General features: G+C 43.3%; 1 protein-coding gene and 1 long non-coding RNA gene across 2 annotated transcripts in view; one reads left to right on the top strand and one right to left on the bottom strand.

The window, feature by feature from the left end:
• LOC147014682 (uncharacterized) overlaps positions 1-2,766 on the top strand; it is a 49,069-nt gene extending 46,303 nt beyond the window's left edge. Inside the window, exon 3 of the long non-coding RNA XR_015050413.1 lies at positions 1-2,766. This exon is cut by the window's left edge and continues 63 nt beyond it. This is a non-coding gene — a long non-coding RNA (uncharacterized LOC147014682).
• LOC147014681 (transforming growth factor-beta-induced protein ig-h3-like) overlaps positions 1-17,500 on the bottom strand; it is a 90,875-nt gene that overhangs the window by 38,165 nt on the left and 35,210 nt on the right. The window contains exons 2-6 of the mRNA XM_085850669.1: positions 10,412-10,510; positions 7,289-7,353; positions 7,029-7,186; positions 4,793-4,951; positions 2,760-2,906 (exon numbers count right to left, since the gene is read on the bottom strand). Of these exons, the coding sequence (XP_085706795.1) occupies positions 2,760-2,906; positions 4,793-4,951; positions 7,029-7,186; positions 7,289-7,353; positions 10,412-10,510 (628 nt within the window). The remainder of the gene's footprint in view (positions 1-2,759; positions 2,907-4,792; positions 4,952-7,028; positions 7,187-7,288; positions 7,354-10,411; positions 10,511-17,500) is intronic.

The raw sequence follows: 17,500 nt of genomic DNA, 5'->3' as shown, positions 1-17,500 counted from the left end.
ATCACTGCTCACCTCCGCTCATTTGTTCCTTTTTTCCCCACCTGTGGAATGAACTTCAACATTCTCTTCAATCTCATTCTTCCCTCGAGGTCTTCAAGACACCATCATCTCAGATCGTCCTCCCTCCAAAACCCAAAAAACCAAAACCAAAAAATATTTTCTACCCTCGTTAACACCCCACCCCCAAGCCTTTCTCTTTCCAATTTCCAGTTTTTCCATCCTGAGAGCTTCCTTCTGTATCCATATTGCCCAGCCCACGCATCCTTTCCCACCCCTCATTCCTCCCCACACTCATTGTTTGTCCAAGTCTCCTATCTTATCCCTCACTCTGCTGTTGGTGCCTCCGCCCTCTCTTTCTCTCTCTGCTGTTCCTTTTGTTCTGTTGTGTCCTGATCCATTTCGTGTTCTAGCTCTTTCATGAATTCTGACGCTGTATGTATACAAAAAAGAAGATGAAAAACAAAGAAAAAAAAAAACCAACAGAGTTCTTCATATTTGATATTTGCCCATTTCCCAACACCTTATAACCCTAACCTTCCACCCAGAGTACTTTTTGTGATCTGACAAAGGGCTAATGCTCGAAGCAACAGCCATACCTCATTTCCCATGGTGGTGAAAAAGTTTTATCAATTTCCAATTGAGAAAATACATTGTCCATCACGTCCACTGATACAGACTGACATTAACCTTTACAGAGATAATAGTATTCCATAATAACCGGATACACCAGCTTGATATTAATATGTGGTGATATTGAATAAGCAAGATAATTTTCTTTTTCTTTTTATACTTCCACTTATTATTGTGGTGACATGATTTCATGCTTCCAACTGGCTATGATCAACAGTGCATCACCACTACTACCGAGTATGGGGGCAGCACTGATGCAATGCCCCTATCACCAGTTCACTGGTACTCATTTCACCGACCTTGGAAGAATGAACAGGCTGAGTCAACCCCACCTGATGTTAATTTAGCGGTGACAGGGCTTGAACTCAGGACTCTAAGATCCCAAGCCAGCCACCCTAACCACTAAGCCAACACCAGGCTTAGCAAGATAATAAGCTTTATAATTCAATGGCAGATCCAGGATTTTGATTTGGAGGGGGAGGGAGAGAGGTGTCACAAAATTGATGACGTAATTTATGATATCTACCTTTCATAAAAGCTAATGAAGAATACATGTCTAGAATCAGATTCGTTAAGAAAAAAAATGTGACGTTTATGAAGGTCTTTTGAGTGATTAGCATTTCCGAAGGTGTAATCATTTATTTACATGAAGGTGTGATTGTTGATCGAAGGGGAATATCATTTTCTTGGAAAATGGGAGAGGTGGGTGTCAATGCTACTCCACCGAGAACTAGTCATTCTGAGTGACCTGTGTTGTGAATAAGCATACCTGTACCATTTTACTTAACAACATACAGATAACATCCAAGGCTCGTTTCAGACAGGTGCTTCACTTCATAATCGATGTCGGGCTGGATACAACATTGAGATCTGTCTCTAAGAATGAAAGCAACACCAACTGGAGAGTTCATAGATGATAGAACACCTTACCCCACACAGACTTGAGAAACAATGACATTGGCGGGGTCGATGAGCAGCAAATCTGATTGGTCTTGATGACATAAAATGCGTAATATCCTGTCCAATTACTGTTAAACAGAAGGGTTTTGAAAGTGCTAAAAAGGTGATTTGTGTTCCACAGGGTTTAAGTATATAACTCAATTGAAATAAAATATAGATTTTAAAGGTTGTAGAAAGTTTTCTTCGGAAGTTTACCGCTACTGACACAGCGTCTTTTGCACCACCTGATTTAACATGTTACAGGAGTTATTCATGCCTGTTTATATCCTTTATGATGTCCTTAAAAACAGTAAGTTTCCTGTTTGGAATGATTTTCAATTTCATTTGACTGTCAGACAAGCAGACAGAGTAAAAAAAAACTTATCTCACTCCTCTCAGCACATGCACAATTGGGACGAGTCCAAAGCCAAAGTACTGCTAAACTGCAGATTCGTTTTCCGATTCATGTTCCGATTCGTGTTCAAAATATAACATAAAATTGAAATCAAGCTGCTCGTTAATCATTTACTGACGTTTGTAGATAGACCGACAGACAGAAGTGAAACAATTGCTGAACCCCGCTTTTCGCTTCGTGTGCACGGGGTAATGAGCACAGGTACCCAGCGAAGCAAGGCTTTGGTCTGACATATCGACCACCGAATGGTCTTTGTTCCCGTGTTGCGACGTCAAATCAAATCATATCTTCGTGAAAATTGGCAGGTATTTAACTTACTATCGGGAAGGTGGCTATATGTACTTTTCGTTATAAACTAACTATTATCTATTGTGAATTTTGGGGGTGAAAATGGGCAGATCAAAATCAAAGCTGCACGTCCATGCCCCCAGACAAGAAAACGAGGAACGTTGTTTTTTAAAATGTGCTGCAGTAGATGACCGAAATTATCGTCATGGACTAAAAACTCATCTCACTTCAACCTTCTATTTGGTGAAGATCCATGTTTTTCACCTGCAAAGGGTTGGGAAAGCCATCGGGTCTTAACGGAATAAAAACGGACAGGTCTAGTTGGTGATCGTTGAAGTGTTTTGGAACATTTCAATGTTTTATCAGAACACATCATTTTTAACATAAATAAAATCGAACTTGTGGTTTTACATCAAAGGTTTCTCAAAGGAGATGTTTGCATGTGTTTGTTAGTGGGTAAAAGTGTTCGAGTGTTCACAGGCAGTACCAGGAATTTGCTGAGATCCCTGCGGCCCTTCACAATATCCGTCAATCTGCTTTGAGGTGCATTCAATAGTCCATCCACCAGATGCACCACGCCGTTGCTCGCCAACAGGTTCGGAGTCACCACTCGAATGCAATTAACTGTAACAACCTGCGCGGAACACAGATTCCATTGCAAATCCTTGAAGTTTGGAAAGACATACACATTCCTCCCTTTTACCCTTTCTTCTTTCTTTTGTGGAATATCCTTTTGATCTGAGTCCAATCTCGGCTCCTTTGCATGTGTTCCCTCCTTTGTGATAACTCACCATTCCAATACTTGGTGGTATTTATTTGAATTTAAAAATCGAGGCTCAGAGCAAAACATTTGCTCTTCACAACAATATACAAGTTGCTAAGTGTCTTCTTTATATTATGTACGAAAATTGGTATATATTTTTACCACATTGATCCCTTATACGTGCTTGTTACATCCCCCTCCTCTCGTATTACTTTCATTATATGTCCAAGTGAAACCTGGTGGGTGAGGGGCTGTTCAAGAGGGCAGGAGGAGCAACACCAGAAGAGAGCTGGTAAAAGAATGTAACACTACTTAACCAGCCTGTGGTGTTCGAGAATCGGATCTTGAAATTTGGCTTCACGTCACGAGATGCCAATTGCATCGAGAACCTTTGAAATCATGGCCTCGAAGGGGCAAGATGGAAAACAGAACCAGGCCAGTGGGGGGAGCAATAATCCATGGCACATTGGATGAAGACCTTTTTCACAGTTGTCAGTTGAGGACAGCATAGGAAGGACTTGGCCTTGCTGATAATTATTCAAAGGTGGCGACCGGAATTGGAGGCCAGTTTGAAGTTACATAAGAAAGGTTATAGCTGGTGGTAAGGCCCAGGAGCACCACTGTTTGGACTCTCCTAGAAATAATTTTCCAACCTTTCTCTATAAGGTGGGGGGACGGGGGGGGGACAAAGTGAGAGGATGGATCATTCTTGCATTAAAAGTCATGCTACAGGAAGATGACCAGTTGCTTATTTTCCCAAAATTCTCAGAGGAAGTTCCTACCACAGTTTGCCTGGCAAAGTGATGGGGCATAAGCTATTCTTTAAAGAACTGAGTGCACTGCAAAGTGATACAGTAGCCTTTCCAGTAACAAAAAGAGATCATTGATGTGCACCAATAAATGTATTGGATGCATAATGTTACCTTGAGGGATGCTGATCTCTCAAAGTAGAGAATGGGAGAAAATGCCATCAAAAGCAACCCACTGCTTGTGAGCATGCAGGAAATCTGAAACCAGTCCAGAAAAATACTCTGGATATTATTAGTTGGGTTGGGTACAGTTGGGAAAGCAGTGTGGAGTGCCAGACAAAAAAGGCTCAGGAGATGTCCAGAAAAGGCTCAGGAGGCATACCATGCTCAGGAGATCTATGACCTCGTTGAGATTGAGGGTGTCTGTCCATTGTTGGCAAAGAAGAAACAGCATGTCCAAGGTGTACTTACCTGGTTGGAAGCTAAAGCGATGATCGGAGATCAAAGAGTTGGAGAAGAATTGAGTCGTGAGATCTGCTGCATTGATCAATTCCTCTGTACACTACTTCACTATCGTTATGAAGGTCATTTTGAGGAATATTATTATGCACCAGGTAAGATTGGTGGTGACTTTCCACAATACACACAGTGCAGCCCTTCAGGGAATGCCTGGTGTAACAGTCAAAACTCTTCTCCCTGATGAGTTTATCCCTGGGTATAATCTTGATGAGCACATGGGTAGAGAGACTTGTTGCCACCTAAGGGCTCTTGCTTGCAGGATGCACTTGGAATACCCTGTTTAATATTCTGATGCTACCCATGCATCACAGATATATTAAAATTAAAATCACATGCCTGGTACAGCAACTCTTGATGGAGGGCTAAATTATGTCTTTGTTTCATTAACACATGCAAGTCCACTACTGAAGAGCAACCAAAAACAGATGGTTTGGCATTGAAAATCAATGGCAACAGTGCAGCTCTGAGCTTGGGCCCTGTCCAACTCACCCCGTTACGATGCTGCTGAACATGGATGTCATGGTTACCCAGCATGGATGGTATCAGGAGACCGTCACGAAGATCATGGACGAGAAGCCTTTCTCTTGCCACATGTTGGAGAAGTGTGTTGTGCAGCTTCTTGTCTGTGTTAATCAACCGTTTCTGTTCCTGCATTTTCAGATGGGTGAGGAATATCCAGCAGTTCAGTCTTTCCAACATAGAAAGTTTTAAGTTCCAAAGGAAGCGCAAGTTAATTTCACCAAGATAATTCGATTAATTTGCTCTTTTCACTGAACGAACAACTGATTAGAGAAAAAGTTTAATGATGACAAACGGCATTGTCAATCAAAAACACCAATCATTATTATCTCACTCAAAGTACATACAAGGAAGGGTGTCACAGGGTATCTCAATAAAAAAAAAAAACGCAACAGCCCACACAGTATTCAGTATAGACTTCAATTAAATAAAATGATTATAAAAGTTCGTTTAAAAACAACATTGTGGAAGTTTAGAACTATTGGAGCAGTCTTATACACCACCATATTTAACATGTCCAAGTACTGCTAAACTGGAGGCTTTTGGAAGTGACAAGAAGACAATTTGAATTCTACAGTGTTCAAATATATAATTAAGTTGAAATAAGATAAAGATTGTAAAAGTCGTTGAAATAAAATAATTCCAGAAATTACCGCCGTTTACGCAGTGTCGATTACGCCACCATATGTAACACGTTACATTCGTTCTTCGTGCCTGTTGTTTGTGTCCTTTATAATGTTCTTAAAAACGGTACGTTTCATGTTTGGAATTGTTTTAAATTTTGTTTTCCTGCCAGGCAGGCAGGCAGAGTAAAAAAAAGAATTATTTCACTCCTCTCCACACATGCGTGATGGGGTCAAATTCAGAGCCAACGTACTGCGAAACTACAGGCTTGCTTCTGATTTGTGTTCAAAATATAACATTCAATTGTAATCAAGTTGTTCCTCGATCATAAACTGATGTTTGTGGACAGACGGATGGAGAGACGTACAAACAAGAACATTTGCTGTACCCCACTTTTCACTTCACGTGCACAGGGTAATTAAATAGCAGAGAGAAGTGCGATACCGAGTGTTACAAATACCCAACAGATAGCGTTAGTGTGTGATAGAATCATTGCATGTCATCAGTCAGCTGTTACCCAAAAGGCAGCGCAGAACGACAACACAGAATAGTTTTCAATATATAAATTATATATAAATTTTTATTGAGACACGCTGTAGATGCGGGAGAAAGGGGTTGGTAAACTTGTAATTCTGGGAAAAATAAAAGAACAGGAAGGACAGGAGAGAAAACTGATGATAGGGGAGCTGAAGATGATGGAAAAGAGAAGGCACAGTTTAAAGAAAAAGGAGGGTGGATATTGAAAGTGTGCCATTTTTGTAAACCCAATATTCAGTTTGGGGACTACAAAGATAACTTGAAGGTTTGGAGTTACTTATCCTGAACAACTTATTAGCTATGGAAACATTAACCACTCGTCATGGGCGCCTTGATGTCCCGAAAGTAATAAAATCACAAATAACATCCAGTGAGCACCTGACACCTCAATCAACTCGATGCTGAGGTTATGCTCACACTTCTTCAACTTCTCGAGTAATTAACCTTTTTATTTGTACTGTTCTATTCCTACCACTCCTATCTCTTACGACGATACATTTAATTCAACAGAGAAAGCGGCATTACGCTAATGCAAAACAGCATTTATATTAGATTAGCCTACTTTTTGGAGTCGAATGATGAACTATTGGACTTCTCAAACATCAAGGATGCTTGGAAATGTTTTTGGCTTTATAAGAAACTGGAGGCAGAATTACTGCCCCTCCAATCTAAACAAGAAACAATTTAGACAGCTTTTGGGTTTCAAGCAAACGACTCATTTCAGCTTCGAGCTATCTTGCTTTACTTATAACAGTCTTCTGAAAAGGGAAGAATTATTTTGGGATCTAGCAATTCAGACTTTGAGAAAACAGCCAAAGAGAAGGAGAGGAGGACAGGATGCTTGATGACAAAACAGCCTGGCACAGTTGTAACTTTGGCATCAGCCAAGGAAAGCATTCGACAATGGGAAAATTTTACGGGTGGTGTCTTATTTTGCTTCACTTGGCAAAGATGCGTCTTGGTCGTTGCTCCAGATTCTGTGGGAATCCTAAAAACATACAGACACGGTCACAGCGTATTGATAGGGTCACCTGAGTGTGGTCACCTGAGTCAATTTATTCCAAGCTGAGTTTGTCAGGGCAAATAATGTGAAGACGGCAGGTTCGTTCAAGTCGTCCATTAGATCTGTCCGATCGATCCTCGTCTTGGTTTCTTTGGCATTGACATTTTCCAAGGTCCTGTAGACTGTTGTGAGGGGCAGGGCTGAGGGACAGAAGACAAAACATTTCATTGGAATTGTCTCAGTCGTCACTTATCGATGTAACATCACACATTGTCAAAGTGAGATAAGCTTGCTCTCTGTACCTGCTGAGCATCCTTTCTCTGCATCCACTGATAGAAAGCCAGGACAACACTCATACGTCACTGCCCTGGAATGCAGAGCAGGAAAAGACATTGGCTCTGACAAGTCACCTTGCTCATGGAGCACAGTTGAGGCCTTTACATTCTTTGAAAAATATTCATAAAACATCCTGTTAATGGTGTACCATGGAATTGTAATTGTTTTTACATGTTACTCACTTTTTTCAATATAAACTGTCAACCTAGATATAAACTGTCATCCCGGTGTTTCACAGGCAGAGCGATTGATTCATAAATGTGTGCCGTTCCTCGGATTGGACGTGGAACTGGGCGCCCCGTCTGCCAGCATTGGTTGGTGGATGTTAAAGACCCCACAGTGTCCTTCGCGAAGAGTAGGCGAGCTATCGCACCAACAATCAATAAAGATTGATATAAAGATACAACAATCAACAATCGAGCTATCGCACACTGAATAATTTCCAAATTCCTGCTTTAACCAGCAGAGTGCAGTGCATCAGTGACACAGCCTCGCACTCAGCCAATGATGCTACCCTGCAATGAAGAATCAGTATTTAAAGATAAAATGAATGATTTCTGATTCTTGACAGAACCTATATATATATATATTTTTTTTTTTTTCCAAGATCAGTGTAACTTTTTATCCATTTCCATGACATATTGGATTGCTGGTGATTGAACCCTTTCGATGAACCTCCTCTCGATGCCCAAAGGACTCAAGCCTGGTGTTTCTGACAAGCGGCAAAACTATTTCACCCACCATTTTCGAACATAATAATTAGTTTGTTGTCTCGAACAAAGTGCCGACAAGTTCTGAGCAACATCTCAAATATCATCGTCATCATCATCATCATCATCATACCATATTCTTTATAGATTGTTGGTGTTTCCAAAGCAATTCCTGGGCAACAGTTAGGGTGAGGGTTCCACGAAGACGTTTGCCATTGCCTTCCTAGCAATGAGTCAGGGCAGGATTTTGGATTTTATTCGGAGTGCCGGCAATACTTCGCCAACTCTTGGTGAAAGGCACCGGGATCTTTAACGTCCACCAGTGCTAGCAAATGGGACTCCTCGTATAATGGCCATTCAAAGGACGGCACACACACATTGATGTGTTGGCCTGCCGGCGAAACACCGACATAACAGCTTATAGATTGGTCAGGATTCGAACCAACATTGAACAGCTCAGAGGCGAGTGTGTATGTGTGCATATCTCGAGGAAGGGGCATTGAGAGCAAGAACAGGCCCTGAGGAAAACAACCTCGGGGCCCTCACTCCCACCCTCACCCTTTATCTCTTACATTTGTATTAAAAATTACAGTTACAGGAGAAGCTCGGGCCCCTCAACGGATACTGGGCCACGAGGCAGCAACACCCCTTCCCCCTCCCAGCTCCCCCTCTCCACGCCCCTGCCTCTAGTCTATCCTGCCAGCCCCAAATCTCAATATCTACAGAAAATGTTTCCTTCATATTTAAAGACCCAAGAGCACATCAATTCGATTTCCTTGCTGGGTTATTGATGTCCACCACATCGTGCTTGTTCATGCCTGGTGGAACTGTTATTAAAGCTTCCATCCCATCCATGTGCTTTCCAGATTCATGGACCTGCTGCGAAACATATGATGAGATCATTTTTGAAGATTATGGGAAAACAGAATTGAGGATTTTTTTTTTTTGCAGATATTCAATGATATAATTCTTCTTCTGCTGCAAAACATTGGCAAGATTATAAAGAGTGAAACTTTTTGTACAAACATTTTAAAGTCTGACAGTTTTCATATGCAAGATATTCCTCTTTTGAAATCCTACACCTTTAGGTTCCTCGGGGCCTTTTGAGATGCTCCACTCATGACGTTTTAATATTAGCAGATTTTTTTTGACGAGATGGACAAGACAGGAGGCATTTATTTATTATGTATGTAAATATTGCATAACTTGGAGCTTCCTCCCTCCGATCCCCCCCCCCGCCCCCCAACTCTTCCTCACTCACATGTGTTCCATTTTATGCTTCCATTCCATTCTTCCTTCTTATTCCTTTTCCTCTCCCCACTCTTCTCACACCAACACCTTCCTTTCTCTCACTTATCATCCTCCTTCTCGTCCTTTCATCAATTTGCATTTTCTCATTTCAGCTACCCATCGGGGTGGATCTAATAAACAGATGACCCAGAGGCTGGCACATCTTGACTCTGCAATTATTCTCCATCATATCCCAGCACAATCATCTCTAAGCTTCGCCTCTAAACAGCTGAGAGGCGAGTATCATACGATCAGTTTAATCCTCTTTTCCTTCAACAATAATAGCTAAGAGAAGTAATCTGTTAAATGGTCAACACTCTCGAACTAGTCATAAACCTGCCCTGTGATTATGAATTGAAGTTTTGTTTTTCAGACTTGTTTTTGTGCATTCTGGCAAAATATTCCACAACCATTCTGGATCATTTGGATTGATATAATCACAACATTGAGATTCCTTTGGCAATTTGTCCTAAATAGGGATGGTGCTGACAAATGTATCCCTCCAATGTAACTGCCTTTGGACTCCAGGGTCAAGAAGGCAGATGGCCAAACATGTGCATGACAACTTCTGCTCCAAGTGGATTCTAATCGCCTCCCATGAAGCGGAGCCAAACTTGGCTCGATTTACATGCGGAGTGGGCTCAGAACTTCCTGTCTTTGAAGGAATTACCCCCCTTTGGTGTGGTAAAAGTACACTGCTGTTCCGTCATCCAAGGATTGTGTAGGATAAATACAAGGATGACTGGAGATGGAAAGAGACCGTTTGGTCCATTAATTACATACTGCAGTGTATGTATGTATGCATGTATGTATATATATATATATATATATATATATATATATATATATATATATATGTGTATATATATATATATATATATATATATATATATATATATATATATATATATATATATATATATATATATATATATATATATATATATATATATATATTATACACAAGTGTACATATATACACACCAGATCCATAGTTATCTCCATTCACTTAGCAAAATGTCAAATTAGGATGTTCCATCTGGGTAATCCATTTGACTTGGGATTATGTGTGATGGATCCAGTACTTACGCTGGTCGGTTACAAATTTTCTTCCGATACCAAAGTTGGCATGATGAGTAATACGTCTTGTCGCTTCCCGCCACATGATGTACCGCACAAAGGTTGGGCCTGTGATGCAAGACGAGGCAACGAGAGAGAAATTAATGATTTTATGTGTGGTATTTCAACACTCATTTACTGAATAGTTAGTGTGCTGTACTCTTGGGTGGAATGATTCAGTCAATTGGCTAGATGTCTGCCAATGTCTTTTTAATCAACTTGATAGATATACCCACGATCCAATGCCTCCACATATAAATATGAATGCACCCAACAATATATTGTTACGGCTGTGGAAATTCGCAATACACCATAAAGGGTCCTCAGGTGAGATATATCGATAAGTTCATGTGTAGTTAGCCCACACCTGTTGTTTAGAGGGAATATGTTTGATTCATCCGGGCTGCGACACTTTGAGTTAGCCATTTTTCTTTCTCTATCGTTATTTTGGACCATTAAGCCGCCAACAACTCAAACACCGCCGCCTTCGCCTCTTTACCTCCACAACTCCATCCCGCAAACATCGCTTCACCGCCATTCCCAAACGACGCCCGCCAACCACCAAACCACCACAGCAAACCCCCCACCACCTTCGCCTTTCTCCTTCCACAACCATCGACCCCACCACCAGTCAACACCGAACGTCGTACTGTCCGAAACCGTTCGGTGATTGCTGCAGAACGCAGCAAGCCGCGAGTGCAATGGATGCCTTTACGGGAGAGAAATTTGGATCAGGAAGGCTTCACGCCCCTTTTCCTCCGTGCAATGGGCGAGCGTCGGGCGGTGTGGCCCCGCCTCGAAGCGCGATGAATGTGGATTCTTTACGGGAGAGAAATTCGGATCAGGAAGGCTTCACGCCCCTTTTCCTCCATCCAATGGGCGAGCGTCGGGCGTTGTGGCCCCGCCTCCAAGCGCGATGAATGCGAATTTCTCTCAGGAAGGAATTCGGATCAAAAGAGGCTCACGCCCCTTTTTCCCACACCAATGGCTGAACAGAGGGTGGCGTGGCCCCGCCTCCAATCGCGTTTTGATCCTAAAATCTGCATACAGGCTCCTCCCCTGGTCTATAAAAGACGCGAGTCTGTGTGGAACTCGTAGTAGTGTGGGGGTCGCTTTTCTCGTCGTTGGTGTCATCTCGTCGCTGGAATAGAGCCACCTTCACTTTCACAAGCGAGCAAGCCAGCCAGCCATTCCCCTCGCTCGACCCTAAGCATCAACAATTCCCCCCCATCCGCGCTGAGATAGTGCCGTTGGCCCCGTTCATTCCCCACCCTAACCGTGGTGCCGACCAAACCGTGCTTGCGCGGAGCACGCTGGAGAGAGCTCACCGACCACGCCAGGGGCACGGAGTCGGGGCGCAGCTGCGCTGATATTGCGGCTTGTCTGCCATCGCGTCACGAGGATGCGGGTAAGACCTTTTCGGTCTCATGGATCTGGCCGCTCCTCCAGGTTCCGCGCACATTTGGTCCACGGACCCCGTCTACCTCCCTGCCTATGGGGAGGTCTTTCCTGTTTATTTTGAATGAATGATGTGGCGCCGAGTCCCGACAAGTATAATTGTTTAAGTGTTGTAAATAATTATAGTCGGTAGTCGTGCTTTTGCTTTTGTTGCATTTTGCTTTTGCTGCACATTGCATTACTGCCTTACGTGCATGTGTTGTGTGTGTGAAATAAAGGTGCTTGCTTGTTGAACTGTTTCCCATTTCGTTGCGTCCTTTCCTCCGTGAAAGTTCCATCTTGCATCACGTAAGGGATTGGTAGTGGGTTGAAACACCCGATAAGTAATCTGGACCGTCGAGGTCGACGATAACTCCGCTCGGTTATCCTTGCAGCACGGAACGAGCCGCTTAAGCGGTTCGTGTCCGAAGTCGACCTGCGGCGATGTACAATCGCCCGGTCGACCACTCGCGCAGGTACTTAGGTAGGTTGTATTTGGCGAGCAACCTTATCCTGCGCAGGTGGGCAATTGGCACGATCGTGGTGAGGTTAAACCCCCACCCGTGACTGGCTCCTGGCGGTAGTTCCAGGAGGGTCACGACAGAATTGTCCGTTCTGGTGGGTGACGCATTGCGATTCGAGTTACGTGGCCAATCGCACGCCGGACGGGCCAGAATTCGTAACAATATTATTAAGCTCGCTCTCTCATTTCGGGATTTGTAATTACGAATATATACCCTTACCTATCCATCCCTTTCTCACTTTTCCAACTTTCCAATTTTATATACCAGTTCACCGACTCCCGCTATGGGAGTTGGCAGGAAAAGTCATGTTATTATCCTCTCTGGGGTATATAGATCACAGTACATCTAGGCTCAGGCCTCAGGAACTTCAGGTTTCCTTTCTTTCAGTTTAGTATTAAACAGTTGTCGCGACTGTTTAAAAAGGTAATCATACATGTTTGTGGGATTTTAGGGACCTGAGTTCAAGCCCTGTTTCCCTCTAAATTAACACCAGGGGGTTGACTCAGTCTGCCATCCTTTTGGTGAAATGTGCACCAGTATACTGATAATTAATAGGGGTACTACATCAGTGGCATAGTTGCGCCCCTAACCAATGATGCAACCAACAGCCAAAAAGGCATCACATGATGGGAACACCGTGTTTGTCCAAGGAGGAAAAACCGTTTGGGGAGGGGAGTTTATTATTAGCATTATTATTGTTTTGTAACAACATTATTATTGTGTGAATCATGAGTGTTGTCATTACTGGTTATTGGAGGTGGCCTTGGGAAAACACCACAATTAGCTATCATAACATGGATATACATCTTAACAGCGATTTCGCTCAAGGCGGAAAACCCCCTTAGGAAGGGGGACAAATTATGTTGATACAACCTCCATCATGTGGTCTCTTTAACTCCCCCCCCCCCCCGGCAAGTGGCAAGTTTGGTGGAGATTGGACAAGTAATGACCAAATGTATCACAATCAGACAGAGAGACGCACAGACACCAAATTGTGCATTTCAGTACGATACACATACATGTACATATTATATAGACTAGCAGAGTACTCGCCCTCCGGGCAATGTTGTTCCGAGCATGCAACACGTTCTTCTGACGCATACCTTTATTTGGGCAGTTTATAGGCAAGTGACAGCTTTGTATAGGCAACCCCCCACCCCCCCCCCAAAAAAAAACCCCGGGTTACGTGCATGAAGCAAACACAGATCTACTGCTTTTAACTGGACAACTCACAGAACTGGAAAACGTAGGGACAGTACTGTACTGTAAATGGTGGAGACTTGTAATACCCTCTCCCACCGGGAGCTAGCGCTACACGATACACATTTACATAGAGAATTTGCGCCCCCCTCCCCAAGACCACCGGCAAAGATAAAAGCACCCCTGGATATTATTTGAGGTCATGCTGATCCTCTGCAGCAAGTCTGGATGTAATTGGCCCAGAACTATCGGAGGAGTCGTGCTACAAACAAACCCACAAACAAACACACAAACACCGGTCCGTGAATTATAGTAAGGATATGTATATACAAGAAAAAAGAAGTACATAAAAAATATATATATAGAGGGATGAAATCTCACAAAAAGCAACCAAACAAGGTAGGAATGACACCACATTACGACATCACACTCCTCTGATGGATTACCATCACGATATCTTGATATTTACTTTTGTTGTGGGATTGTGATGGAACAATGTCAAAAGATAATCCATAATCCATATGCGAGGGTAATCCATAAGAGGATTGTGGTGTTGTATTGTGGCATCGAAATGTGGTGTCATTCTTACCTTGTTCGGTTGTTTTTTTCATTTTTCATCCCTCTATATTTTTACAGAAATTTTTTTTTCTTGTTTCTGAAATTTTTTGAAGTAATAAAATGCGTAATGTTTTATTTATTTTGTGACTTTGGTATGGATTAAATCCATCTTTGTTATTAAATTTGGCTTATGGTACATTCTACCCCTCCCCTCCCCCCACAATCTTGGCTTCTGGTTCAGTCCACTATGTGTTTTTACCCCGTGGGGTCTTCCACCCCACGGGGTCAAAGCACCGCTCGAGTTTCTCCATTATTCGTGAACAGAATTCGATGAAAATTGACAAGTATATACGAGACATATGTGCAGGCATTAACTGAGCCCAAAGTGTGATTGCAGCCCTTCGGGCCGCAAAAAGACCCTTCGGGCCGCGAAATGGCCCTTTCGCCCCATTTTCTTAAATTTTTTATTTCTCGCTTATTAGTGGATGGAACCGAACCAAACTTGACAGGTATATTCGAGAGACCATCCCCCAGGTATTAACTGAGCTCAAAGTGCGATTCCAGCCCTTTGTGCCGAGAAATGCCCTTTCAGTCCATTTTCTTAAAATAGCTATTTCTCGGTTATTCGTGAAAGAAACCGGACCAAATTTGACAGGTATATTATTGAGGCCACTCTGCAGACACTAACCGAGCCAAAAGTGAGATTATGGCCATGGCCCTTTGGGCCGACAAACGGCCCTCTCGGCCCATTTTTTAAAAAATTGCTATTTCTTGGTTGTTCGTAAACGGAACCGAACCAAACTTGACAGGTATATTCGAGAGACCATTCCCAGGCATTAACTGAGCCTAAAGTGCGATTCTGGCCCTTTGGGCAGAGAAACGGCCCTTTTGGCCCATTTTCTTTAAATTGTTATTTCTCGGTTATGAGTGGACGTAACCGAAGCAAACTTGACAGGTTTTTTATTTTATTTTATTTTTTGTATACTTTGTCGAGGCTCGTATGAGAGCTAACACACAACTCACAGCAAGGGGGCATGAGACAAGAGGGGCGGGAGTGGAAGGGACAAAACAGTGGGGAACAGACACTGTGGAACTGTGGAAGGGAGAGGGATGGGGATGGGACGGGGAACATGGCGAAGAGAAGATGGACATTACAGGAACTTTCAGGAAGGAAAGCAGGGGAATTGAAGGAAGTGGGCTTGGGTGGATTATTGGGGGTAGAAAAGATCGAGGATTTGGATGGGGGAAGATAAGAGGTGGTGGTGAACAGCTGTTTTGAAAGCCTGGAGGGAAGAATGGGAAAGAAGAGTGAGGAAGTTTATTCCAAAGGCGGGAAAAAAGATGAATGAAAGAGTGAAGATGAGCAGTGATTCGTGATTTTGGTAGTTTTACCAGAAGGGGGTTGTTGGCGGACCTTGAGCGCCCTGTGGAAATGTGGTAGGGACAAATCGCAGAGAGAGCAGGGGGGGGCAAGGCTGGAGAGGAGTCGGTAGAAGACAGAAAGACCACCGACCAACCTGCGGTGATTGAGTGAGAGGCCCATAGACTCAGCTTCGTTGCGGGAGATGCCGATGATCTTAAATGCCCTGGTTTCGACAGCGTGAAGCCGAAAAAGGTGGGAGGCAGGAGCACAAGCCCAGAGGGGAGAGCAGTACTCCATCAGGCTACGGACAAAAGCTTTGTAAGTGGTCAGGAGCTCAAGAGGGCCGAGGAAGGACTTTGCACGACGGAGGATTCCTAGTCGGCGACTGGCTTTTGAGGCGAGGTTGGAAATGTGATTTTCCCAAGAAAGGTCATGGCAGATAGTGAGACCCAGAAGCTTGAAAGAAAAGACTTCTTCCAGAGGATTGTTGAGAAAGTGGATGGGGGGGGGGTTCTAAACGGTCCTTTCGAAGAGACATAGTGAGAGTGTGAGATTTGTCTGGATTGAAAGACATGTTCCACGTGTTGGACCAGTTTGTGATTTTATCCAGATCTGCAGTGAGCGAAGAAGCTGCTCATTCCAGAAGAAGCGAAGGTTTATTCCAGAGACTATTCCCCAGGCAATAGCTTAGCCCAAAGTGCAATTCTGGCCCTTTCAGCCGAGAAACGGCCCTTTCGGCCCATGTTCTTAAAATTGATATTGAAATTTTTTTTGAAAGCGCTGGGTGATGCCCAACGCAAAATGAAGTCGCAAATGATGATATAAAACCAGCCTCACTCTTGTGAGGTGTTCTGGTTTCTTTTTTCTGATGCAATTAAAATCTTACCAAATTTCAAAACTATCTGTTGTCCGTGCTATCGCTCACCTGAGAGGTGTACGAATGAACTCCCATGGGGTATGTTCGCAATTGGAACTTGTTTTTTTTATATATTTTTTTTGTTTTTGTATATCTTGTCGAGGCTCGGATGAGAGCTAACACACAACGCACAGCAAGGGGGGCACGAGACAGGAGGGGGGGGGAGTGGGAAGGACAAAACAGTGGAGAACAGCGACATTTGGAGATCTATGGATGGGGTGGGGAACATGGGGTAAACAAGATGGACATTACAGGGACTTTCAGGAAGGAAAGCAGGGTATTTGAAGGAGGTGGGTTTGGGGTGGATTAACGGGAGTAGAAAGGTCGAGAATTTGGATGGGGGATGAAAAAAGGTGGTGGTGAACAACCGTTTTGAAGGCCTGGAGGAAGGAATTGGTTTGAACACAGTGAGGGAGTTTATTTCCAAAGGCGGGGAAAAAGAGGAATGAAAGAGTGAAGGTGAGCAGTGATTCGTGATTTTGGTAGTTTTACCAGAAGTGGGTTGTTGGCGGACGTTGAGCACCCTGTGGAAATATGGTTAGGCACAAATCGTAGAAAGAGCAAGGGGGGGGGGGATATACATATATATATATATATATATATATATATATATATATATATATATATATATATATATATATATATATATATATATATATATATATATATATACTGTTACGGTGCCGGGGGTCGGCCGCGAGCCGACCGCTCTGACGGAGCCGCAAGTCGAGTCGGCCCGACCGATCGCCCGGGATATAGATTGCTGCCTGGATTACTCCGAATCCGACGGGTGCTTGTGCAAGAACCATGAACGGTCAATTTTTCCACCACGTGGTACAGGGTTATTTGCCAATTCTTCAAAATACCTAGCGACCACGTGGCGATCCACCGAGCCTCCACACCCTCGACGGAACTCGTACGAAACAAGCCGCTTAAGCGAGCCTGTCCCATGCGCAATTCCGAGCGGATTAATCACCGAGAACCGTCAGTCCGAATGTCCCCCTTTCATGGCAAACCAACGGCTTTCTAACTACCAACACATGAAATGCTCAGTCAATGAA

Source organism: Eptatretus burgeri, chromosome 13 (genome assembly GCF_056783735.1).
Source record: "Eptatretus burgeri isolate ZD-2024b chromosome 13, Ebu_testis_v1, whole genome shotgun sequence".
Taxonomy (NCBI): domain Eukaryota; kingdom Metazoa; phylum Chordata; class Myxini; order Myxiniformes; family Myxinidae; genus Eptatretus; species Eptatretus burgeri.
Note: the sequence above shows the minus strand (reverse complement) of the source record. Positions and strands in the feature narration are given on the sequence as shown.